At 37.2% G+C, this 12,269-nt stretch overlaps 1 protein-coding gene across 2 annotated transcripts in view; it reads right to left on the reverse strand.

The window, feature by feature from the left end:
- Positions 1-1,477, reverse strand: part of LOC149799939 (uncharacterized) — a 15,928-nt gene extending 14,451 nt beyond the window's left edge. For both annotated transcript variants that reach the window (XM_089959404.1, XM_089959403.1), the window contains exons 1-2: positions 1,322-1,477; positions 720-1,025 (exon numbers count right to left, since the gene is read on the reverse strand). In XM_089959404.1, coding sequence (XP_089815530.1) covers positions 720-1,025; positions 1,322-1,400 — 385 coding nt within the window. In that variant the 5' untranslated portion in view covers positions 1,401-1,477. The remainder of the gene's footprint in view (positions 1-719; positions 1,026-1,321) is intronic.
- Positions 1,478-12,269: the final 10,792 nt, after the last annotated feature.

A 12,269-nucleotide genomic window follows, 5' to 3' on the forward strand; every position in this document is an offset into this window, starting at 1 on the left:
TATTACTATTATTATCATTATTATTATTATTATTATCATCATCATTATTATTATTATTATTATTATTATTATTATTATTATTATTAACAACAGTGGTGATGCTGCTAATCATTAGTCGCTTGCCTATTGTTGCCGATCTGCTTCTTGTGGTTGGTGTTATTATTATTATTATTATTATTATTATTATTATTATTATTATTGTTGTTGTTGTTGTTGTTGTTATTATTGTCATTGTTGTTTTTATTATTATTATTAGTAGTAGTAGAGTATTAGTATTATTATTAATATTATTATTAACGGTGGTGATGCTGCCAATCAATAATCGCTTGACTATTGTTGTTGATTTGCTTCTTGTTTTTATAATTGTTATTACTATTGTTATCATTTCATTTTTGGTGTTGTTGTTACGGCTGTTGTTAGGAGTTGCCTGTTATTGCAGATCAGATATGTGAAATTAATCTTGTGGGAAGAGTAATAAATATAGTTATTTTCATTTGTTTGAAAGTTGATTTGTTAGTGGCACCTATATTCATGGTATTTGTTTTGCTTTCTTGTATCTGTTCATTCATAGAGATTACCTTTCTTTAGACAATTCCCCTACGGGCTAATTTACGATCAAAAGATCATTTTGTTGCATACCGTTAGAGAGAATAAAGGTATACAATTATGTACGAAGTCTTTAAAGGTAACCAGTGCATTGTTAAAATCGAAATACTTACCAAACACAACTAAAAGTTGTCTTCCTATTTCTTCGCCCCGCATTTCAATGACAGATTTATATATTCCAGCGTCATCCTCGATGGCATTTAACACAGAGAAAGATATGGTTCCAATCTTATAGTCGCCAGATAATTTAATCTTTCCTTTAAATTCCTCAGATACATTTTCCGGATTTGATCCGAGGCATTGAAATATCTTTTTCTTCCTAGGGTTGAAGACATCGACATAATAGCCGTCTACTGCTGTTTTGTTAATCTCGAAACTAATATTAGCGACGCCATTTCTCAAAACGTATGTGTTTGGGGCTGAAACAAAGCATAAACAAAGATTAACATAGTCTATATATATATAAAGAGAGAGAGAGAGAGAGAGAGAGAGATACTTATATAAATAGATAGATACATCCGGTTTCCCCTGATACATAATTATCATTAAAAAATGGAACAATCCTCATATGTACCTCCGTGGTTTCAACCTTTCAACTTAGGTCTTGAATCTCATCATTATCACCATATAGTGTTTTGATAGTACTTTCTAAAACACCAATATGTAGTTCAATATACACTTTTCTTCTATTTCTGTTCAATTTTACCACTCTTACCTTCTTTTGGATTTGCTAGTTTAATGAAGACGACTTCAAACATACAGAAAAAGAACGACAAATATCCGTTTACAATCATTGTCGTTCATTCCGACCCTAACTCCATATTGTACAAGAATGCCGACACGGCGATCTCAGTATCATCATATTGTTCCATATTGTTCATATTTACTTTGCATTTGTATTGTCCTTTGACAAACCGGAAACGTTTGAGTCAGCTGTCGTATATCCCAGCTGAAACACCACACTGGTAATACTAATTTGGCACAGTAAACATCACGTTCCAAATTTCACATGTAAAAAAGTTAAAATATTACTGTTAAGTATCATTATTCCAATTTTAAATTTTGGTTTTTGGATTTTTAATGTAGCTCTATCACTTTTAGTCAGATCACCACGATGTCTGCAGTGTGACAGTGTATAGTAATGTCTAGCACTGGGGCATCATGCCACAGACATGATGTCTCTCCTATCCACATTATCCTGACACCTTGCCGGCTAGTCCAAACACTAACCTCTTAATCCTGAGAGCCAAGCAAGGCAGCTGCTAGTACCTCTTTTTAAATCTTTGGTATGACTAGGTTGGGGTTTGAACCCGAGATATCCCGCATCTGAGGCGGAGGCTCTAACCACTTAGGCCACCGGAGCGGTCCAATTTGAAATTTAGTTGGTGTCATACAGTTTTTTTTTATTTTGCTGATGTAAATATTGAAGTTTTTTTCTGCATGCCATGTCTTAGACCTGGCTTGAAATTTGGATGATCCCTGTAATGACATTTGCCTTTATATTTCATTGCCATGCTGATGCCACTTTTAATATGCAAGGAGACATATGTCTTTACAGGCTGAACAAAACAGATATCTGCTGCCAAAATATCACACACGAACTCAAATAACATCTAACTCATGTGTAGAGCAGTAAGTGATGCAGTCATATTTATCCAGAATGGATCGTGTGCGCGGTTTCAGGCAATTTATATAACATTTATGGGCACAGTTTGTATCCAAGATACGGTATTGATGAACACGTGTTGGATACTGATTGTTGCTACAAATGATTGAAAGAAATATTCATGAAAACGAGTTAACCATTATTCTTAACAAGACAAGACAAATTAATTGATTTCTTGTTTGTTCTCCATTTTGTTACTTCCTTCAGTGTTTGCTGCATTCTACAATTAACTTATCGATATGTTATGAATAGTGGAGTGAAAATAATGTTAAAACTGGTTGACTTTAGGATTACAGTCGGATGAAAAGGGAATCCGACAGAGCAGGTACGTTAGTAACAACTGAGGAGCAGCCGGAAAACAACAATGGGTCTAGGTCAGCCGCATACAATGCAAATATGACAATCATATGATCTTATCGTACAAACGCAATTACAATATATTAGGTTTTTATTAGTAACGAGCAAAAGTACTATTCACTGATGTATACATATCTCCTATTGTGTATATGTTTTCATTACCTTATGTATGTCAGAAAACTGTATTTTAGTGCGTGTGTCTGTGTATGTGTGCATATTGACGCGTTTCAGCAAATGAGAAAAAATATTATCCACAAACTGCAGATCAGCAAACGTAACGCATCTGTCGAAGATTCTGTCTTGTGATGTCTTCTGCGGAGTTTAGTAAAGAAAAGTGTCATGATACACAGCTAGATAAACGAAAAAAAGGATGATCAAATACGATGAAACTGCATTAATTTTTGAAACTATTACATCACACTGACTATAAGATATGAATAGTAGATGCAGAAGTTGTAATCGGAGTGAATGCCAAGATTTGGCTAGTCAAATATGAAGCGCATTTAAAAACAGAAGGGAAAAATATCACACAATCATTACAGACGAGTCTCTTTCACCAAACGAACCATTTAAATTTCAATACTATTTACTATAATCTATTTAGACATGCTTACCATACATTTACCTGAATCGAAGCCTCTAATTAATCCAGTCTGCCAGAATTAAACAAGCTGATTTTCTCGATACGGAATCAGAAGAAGAAAAATGATGTCATAGTTTCAAAAATTGGATCGGTCTTTTATTATCCAAATCAGTCCAGGATAAAAACTGAAGGTTTAATCGACAGAAAACGACACTAATTACTGCCATGTTGTTTTTCTCTGATTCCGTTTCCTTACAGCAACATGGCAGCATACTAAATTAATTTATTGGAATTGTTGATGTGCAGTGTGCTTTTGAATTGATACAAATTATACTCGGTATAATAGCTAACAGTGGGTGACTGAAATGATCATTTGACAAATACTACTGGTGCTATTAATCCATATATGTCAATTACATCTGACAGATTTAGAATGCGTGACTAGTTAATCTTGCACGTGCTTTTTCAATTGAATATGTATTCACCCACTCCATATGAATGTGATTTAATATTGTATTTATAGTGTCAAATTTGTTGGAAAGGGCTATTTTATTTAGAGATGGATTACAATACAAATGCGACCAGTACATTCTAAATACAGAGTTCGTATTGCGTATTTTAGACACGTTGAAATGTATGAAATAAAAATGTGTGAACTAAACAGAAATTTGTTAGTTGGAACACAGACACCTCACCACAGTGACACAAATTTACATAAATCTAGCTTATTTGCTACGGACAAACGGACGGGCAAGGGTGATACTTTATATCCCTGCCATTGTCGTGGGAGGGGCATAAAACATAGCACGGCCACTGGCCCCATTCATGTCATGGGCAGTCTGTGATATACAATATTAATACTGATAATAGGAGACAATGTACAGGTTCAGAGACAAATATGCATACTTGAAGATTTTAGATACACGCTTACGGAAATAAGAGTGAGGATGTATCAGCACAATAAGACAAAAGGATGGAGTGAGATAGTTTTGCATACACACACACGTACGTACATACATTACATACATGCATGCATGCATACATACATACATACATATATAAATACATACATACATACACACACACACACACGTACGTACATACATTGCATACATGCATGCATACATACATACATACATACATACACACACACACACACACACACACATACATGCATGCATGCATACATACATACATACATACATACATACATACATACAGCATGTATACAGCATCTTATGATTTTTGACCTACCATTTAGATTTAAATATAAATAATAGATATTTTAGATAAATAATTTGCCCTTTTTTCTAACACATAAAGCAATGTGAAGACAGAGGACATATTCACATTTTGAAAGCATGCATGTATATGTTGGCATCATGCCATATTTGTACCAAAATGACTACATTTCCATTTTGTAGAGGGTGTGTTAATGTTTTGTCTCTACAAAACAAATCGCAAGGAATCATATATTCCCTTTTCTTACAAGTTGACATATAAATTGTATAAACTGATTGACATAAACTGGAGAAACTGATTCTCAATAGATTAAAATTTACGCAGCATGTTACATGATTTTTTTTATGTGTATAAAATTTTAATTTCATTTATATTATCCTTTTATCTCACAAGATTGGTCGATCTTTCTACAATTTAGAATATTTGCTTAATCGGAACGTTTGCTTAAATTTGTTTAAATTTGAATTTCACCAAACCAGAAAGATGAAGTATTGATAATATCTGTATTGTATGTCTGACAGTCTATCCTATTCTTACTCTTGTATAAAGACATCAGTGCCACGTTGTTATAGAGCCGGTATAGCACCCGTGGTACACAACAAATTGCTGTTTAATTGCAAATTTAATTTTTGTTTCCAGAAATAGTTTGGAAACTTTTCAAACTTACAGAGATTACTGATTAGATACTGATATTTATACGTTCATTAACATGCGTGTTTAATATATATACATGCACAGTAAAGTGAATGACGCTTAGGTACCAACGACTTTGTTTACGTGTTTTGATTTTTACTTGTTTAGGATTTTGTTTAAAACCTTTTCTCATTTTACGCTAAGCATATTTCAGGAATAAATGTAAGTAATTTGTAAACACATTTAGTGCTAACACGAGTAAAGTATTATTTAATTGTAATCACTTATAATATGGAAAAATATATCGCAAAGATATGCTGAACATATTCTTAAACATACGGTTAGGTGGCATTGTATTGCTAAGCATATTTCTACACATTTTGTCACAGGGGCGAATATGTATTTTATATTTCATGCTGAGACATTGAAAATCCCAATGAGAATAAAATGAAATCGCCACAATGGCGATATTACTTTTGGAACTATTTTCTTTATTTCATTTTGAAGTATTTATGTTCTTATTATTATTTCATTTTTGTGTATGTGTCTATAGCCTCTCACTTTCTCTCACTACCATCAGAATGAATAAATCTTAAAATGAACGAAGAATGTTGACCCTCTGGTAAACATTATAGTGTAAAGGTGCCGTCAAAAATACTTACCCCAAATAGAATTCTCGCTGAACGCAGAAATAAACAAACATAATTGGCAATATCTTTGCAAGTAAACTTAGAATCGTTACAACCTGATGATTAATGATGTCGGGCTATGAAGCCTGTAGAGACGTTCTGTCATGACGCGAATGCAGCCGTTAATCGGATCGCCAGAGATTGCAGAAACGCATACATACATATTGACGTTTTTTTGTCATTATAATATTTACGTTTTCACATCAATAACGTAGCATAATATTGGTATAGTTAAACACGAAAAAAATCTAAATTCCCTAGCGCATATAGAGCATGGGAATATGATTATGCGCCATTTGATATTCTCTTGTTGAAATGTTGATCCTTGTACGGAAAAGGTGACAACGGAAAAGGTCATATTTTGAAACATTTTTGTTTTAATATCCATATAATTGTATCAAATTTGGTTTTCCTTTGATCTATCAAATGATGTTTTTTTTATCTCTGTAAAATTTAGAATATTCGCTAAATCGTAAGTTTGCTTTTGTTTTGAATATATGGTCGTAAACTAAGTAACAGAAGGTGTGTGTGTGTAATTTTTATTTTTAACGTAGCTTTAACAATTTTACAGTTATATCGCTACGATGTCTGCATGGCAGTTTATAGTGATGTCTAGCACTGGGGCAACATACCGCAGGCATGTAGCATGATGTCCCACCCAGTCACATTATCCTGATACCAGGCCGACCAGTCCCAATACTAACCTCTTAATGCTGAACGCCAAGCCAGGCAGCTGTTAGTACCATTAGTAGTGAATGGGGACGATCTGGCGACAATGGGAATTAGCATTACAGATCCCCCTGGGACTGTCTAGCGACAATGGAAATTTAACATTAACCACCCTGGGACTGTCTAGCGACAATGGAAATTTAACATGGACGAAAAATCGTGGGACTGTCTAGCGACAAGGGAAATTAACATGGGAATATAGTTTGGGACTGTTGAGCGACAAGGGGAAATGAACATGGGAATAAATCGTGGGACTGTTGAGCGACAATGGGAAATGAACATGGGATTTTTTTTAAAAAAAAGAAAGAAAAAAAAGGGGGTAGGCAATGGAAAGTCAATCTCTTTTCGAGACCTATGAGTGGCCCTGAAAAGGGCCTTGGGTTTCTTCTTCTAACTCCTCCACTTCTTCCACCATCCCCTTATCTTTCCCAAAATTCCTTTCTTCTTCCTCTTCTTCTGCTCCTCTGTTATCTAGTCATAATGGCCCATCTCTCTAAATTTCTGTTGGATCTTCATCCAGTTGTTATTTAATCTTTCAAACTCTAGTTTCTTCTTCTTATTCTCTTCTTCCTTTCTCTCTTTGCTCCATTTTTCTTTTATCTTCATCACTTCTACTTTCATTACCTCTCTAATTAGTTCTTCTGCTTTTATCAACTGGTTACAACCCCACTTTACGTACCACCAGTCAGTCCAATGAAAGCTATTTTCTAGGAAGCTCCTGACTTCTGTGATATGATCCAAGGCTTCCTTTAAAGTACCTACTCTCACGTAAGGTGGGTCAATGAATCCTCTGATTCTTTCTACTTCTTCCTCAATCATTCCCCCTATTTATCTTTTGCTACTCCAAGACCCTTCACATTGTTCAGGCTACCTTCAAATCTTCCTTCCTTATTCAATCTTTCTACTACTTACATCCGATCCATGATCCAAAAATAGCTATGTCTCAAATCGTTAAATAATTTTGTCACCTCCATCTTCTTTGTTTATTCCTTAGAATGGTGCGAACGACGAATATTGTGGGTTCTTATAGTGAAAGCGCGGACGTGATGGAAAACATCCCCTAAAACAAAATTGATCTTGCCTAGATCATTACTGAAAACGCGCGGACGTGAAGGAAAACATCCCCTACTTTTCTCATTTCATATGATCTACTATCCACATACGTGAACCAGCAATAAACAAACCCCAAATCTACTATTTACACACGCAAATCATTAAAACTAAATTCATAATCTACTATCCACACAAACGTACGTGAGCGCTTACAAAACCCAATAATCTACCATTCACACAAACCTACTTGATCACTTACAAACACTAATACATACACTCGCAATTAAAAAAAGAGTCATTGTTTATATTCACACTATTCTACATACACACATTGGCAAATCGATTGTTATTTCTTTTCTAGAGTATTGGGTAGCCCTGAAAAGGGCTGTTTGTTTTTGAACTCCAGTGACACCTGGTTAATGATAGCACCTTCCAGGCCTGGCACCACACACACATCTTCTTCCCCAGTCTCCTTTTACTTTTTTTCTTGAAAGCGCAGAGGGAGTATGATTGGCTTCAGCACCACAATCCTCTGTCTCTGGTATCTTGTAAGCCATCCTCTGTCTTCTCTTCTCCTCTTCCTTCTTTATTCTTTCCTCTTCTGCTATGGCCTCTGCGGCCAGTTCATTTAACAGGCGCCTGACATATTCCAGATGTATCTGGAGTTCAAGAAGTTTGCTTATTCTGGTATTCATTGTCTTGTTAACGAATGAACAGGGTAGCTAGACTGCCCAATGAGTTTCAATTTATATTGAAAGCGCGGACGTGATGGAAAACATCCCCTAAAACAAAACTGATTTTATCTAGATCATGACCAAACAACGCGCGGACCTAAAAGAAACACTCACTCACTTTTTTATACTGCCTATTACTAATTTAAAAATTTTCATTAATCACTTCAATATACTATCCACATACGCAAAGCAATCAAACCCCAAATCTACTCTCCCCACACGTCAAACGCAAAAAAAAAACAACAACATGATCTTAATCTACTACCCACACAAACGTACGTGAGCACTTACAAACACACAATCATATACACAAACACATACACTCACACTATAAAAAAGAGTCAGTGTTTATATTCACACTACTCTACATACACACATTGGCAAATGGATTGTTATTTCTTTTCTAGAGTATTGGGTAGCCCTGAAAAGGGCTGTTTTTTTTTTTATTTTTTTTTTTGTTTGCTATGGCAATCTTTTAGTTTCTAAGAATGCGACGTCCTCTGAGGATAGACTTTCTGACGATAGGTCTGCTTCTTCGCAAAGAGAAGAAGAACTCTTTGGTGTCGATACGACAATCGACAAAGCCTCTGTCAGGTTCAGGTTGCTGCTGCTGCTGCTGCTGTTGTTGTTGCTGTTGCTGCTGTCTCTGAAGTCTGTACTTCTCTGTCCATTCTTCTTTCTCCCTGTTCACTTCTTCTCTGAAGAGCTCTTCTATCAGGTCTTCAGTGACTTTTAACATTCTCACATTCTCTGTCTCTTCAGCTTTCGGTATCAGACTGTGTCTGACCCTATGCAAATTCACGTAGGCTTCGTTTAGCTTAGCTAGTTTGGAGCACATCTTCGTAGGAAGATGCGTCGACAATGGATGGTTTGACTGGAAACTACCCAGGTTCTTAAAGTCAAAGCGCGGACGTGGAGGAAAACATCCCTCCACGGTTTTCGAGCCAGACGATCAATGAGTGTCATGAGAGAGATAGAGAGAAGTCAAAGAGCATGAATCAACATTCTTATAGCCAAACAAAAGACAAAGGCATTTTTTTTCAAAACACAACATTTTTTTATTCAAAATCACTTAACACTAACCAACAACTCTAACATTTTTAACAATAATCCAACAATATAACATCAAACATTTTTTTTTTTCAAATGACAAACATTTTTTTCAATTCACACTCTACTTTAAACAGGGCTGACAACGTTGTGAATGAAATTGTGATTTCCATTGATGGAAGTCATTAGGCCATTGAAGGACACTACGTTTCCTAGCTTGAGACAAAAGATAAGCATAATGGTCACAAAACCATCGATCTACTTTCACATCATTTCTAGAAGAAGAACGAGGATCAAAATGAGTCACTAAATGTTCTAAGGAATAGCCCAGGCTGCGATGATGCAGAAAATACACGCAATATTGTCCACACACCAAGGAATCTATGCCTTGTAATTTCACATTATTGAATCGGGTGGTCTGAGCATTTCTTCTCATAAAGTCAGTGATATCGTCTTCCAAAGGAGGCAATCCATACGAATCGAAATATTCCACACATCCTTCTTGAGGAAAGTAGACGGCTACCCAGTGGGTTCCTGGGAGATGACTGTCGTCCGTGTTGATGACATAAGCTAGATGGTCTTGAGGTTTGCGATGAGGGAGTTCATCTTTAGCACAGACGACAGGATTCCAAGAAGCCGTATACGAACTGTGGTTCAAAAGGTAATAAAGTTCCCAAGTATCCTTTTTTTGTGTGGTTTTTTTCTTCTTCACAGGTAATAATAAGTCATCAATTCGATTCTGACTTTTTACTTGAAAATATCTGACAAATAACCGTTTCTTCGTTTCGTCTCCTCACTCTGATTCAGGAGAGCTTCGATACGATGGATCTCTTGAGTGGTTAATGGTGGACAAGAATGTTCTCGCAAGTCTTTATACCACTGATGCAACACGACTTCGCCCGAGATGAGACTCCAAGCTTCGTCCAGATACTCGTCCAATTTTTCTTCTTGACTCAGCATCAGGCATTTATCGTGTTGAATTTGACTGGGATGATCGTTTTGACATCCATAGCACTCTTTTTTGATCAATTCCGTCATTTTTTCCAACCAAGTGTTTGGCAAAACAGGAGACTAAATGTGATTCTTGTTCTGGCGATCTAGACTTCATCATAACTTCGTCGTCTTTGTCTTGAGATTCTTTTTCCACGGTCTCCTCACATTCCATCTCCAAAGTTTCTCCACTAGGTAAAGAGGGATAACAGTCTTCCATAGCTTCTAATAGTCTAGAATGACTTCTTTCAAACTGTTGATTTCTATGGTATTATCGAATTCTGCATACAGAATGACGTTCACTGTCTCGTCCAGTGGCCTTGCAAACTGAAGTTCCACACGAATCTGGCCGGATTTTATAGGGTGGAAATGTCCCTCGTCGCTGCCTTGGTCTGGAGTGAAATCGAAAACCCACAAAGCATAACTCCTGCCTAATCCTCGTACGTAATGCCGTGACTGGTGTTGGTCCCTAACTGTCCGGTGGCTTCGTACAGGGACAAGTACGATCTCAAGTAATTCATCTTTGTGTCACCAAAGTCAGGTTCGAAAGGACGGGTACACATGTTCTTGCCATCGCGACTGACTTCGATTTTCTTCACGTCGAAGTGTTGAAAGTAGAAAGGATTTTCAGTGAAGGCTCCGTTGAAGGCTGAATTCAGGACCATACCAAGGATTAAACGCTTGGGTAACTGTCCTTGAAACAGATGATCTTCGATCATGGAATGATGGTTACGGGGAATGGTGAACGTTTTTACTTCCACGCGTCGGATGGGATACTTGGCGGTCGTTCTGCTCAACGTCTGACTGATGTCGTTTCCACACGTCGTACGTAGAGTTTGGCCTCCTCGATTTTACTTTCGGCAGAACTATCAGCCAACAAATGGAAAGCGGTACTGCTACGATTCAGTCTCAAGCGAACATTTACCCCGTTCAGCAAATATTTCTCTTGCAACCACATGTCCAAATGCAAACGATCCATCAGTTCTAAACTCTTCTTATTTAAAATTTTGCTTCGTCTTTCCACAAAGCCGTCATTGCTTTTATTTAATGTGTTAAACTCCTTCGCTTCGTCAGGTTCCCATAGCACACATGCATTGAGATGAGTATTCTTGGCATCTATTCCGTACGTCAAGAGATTTTCCAGGTAGGCACGGTAAGGGTAAGTATCCATGCTGCGGCTGACCAGTTTGTTATTCAAGTACAAGTCCACTGAGCTGAACAAGGAATGCATGAAATTGTTGACGGGAGCTATGTTCTCAGTGTCTTCTACTCCACCATCATCCTTATCTAGAACTTTGTCTTTCAAGTACAAGTAACTGCTATTCAGATCGATGTAATCTTCGGGCTGTCCCTTGATTTCAAACTCGATGGGAGCGAAATCTGTCAGTGAGGAGACGGGGTGAAATTCCACCCATTGGGATTCTTGCATCGTCATCATGGTAGGTGGCATGGCAAACAGATCCAGTTCCGACTTGGAACAAGCGCATGACTCTCGGTGCATCATTTTTTCTGTGTCTCAATAATCGAAAACATTTAAGTCTCGAACGGTTCTTCTTTTCTTTGTCTTTCTAGCTTTAGACGTGTTAAGTCTGGTGAAAGGGTGTTTTCTTCGTCGTCTCTTTCTGCCTTGTCCTTGCTGAATGCCTGACTCGGTAGCGTGCAGGGCATTTATAGGTGTGTCTCGTCGGCCCAAAAGGTCTTTGCCCGTTTGCAGGAAGACATTTTTGCCTGCCCTCATGAAGGCTTCTTTAGGGTTTTGTTTGTCGATGATGACATTTTGGAGAAATTCTTTGCCTTGTGTCAGTGCCGCATCTTTCAAGGCGTGCAATCCGCGTGTCACCATCGGTTTCAACACCGGAGCCACCGAACGAAAGGCCGATTTTAGCATATCTCCTAAACCGTGTCCTCGCTGTCGAGCAACCCCTCGGTACACTGGA

This window comes from Sinohyriopsis cumingii, chromosome 5 (assembly GCF_028554795.1).
Source record: "Sinohyriopsis cumingii isolate HCF-2022 chromosome 5, ASM2855479v2, whole genome shotgun sequence".
NCBI classification, from domain to species: domain Eukaryota; kingdom Metazoa; phylum Mollusca; class Bivalvia; order Unionida; family Unionidae; genus Sinohyriopsis; species Sinohyriopsis cumingii.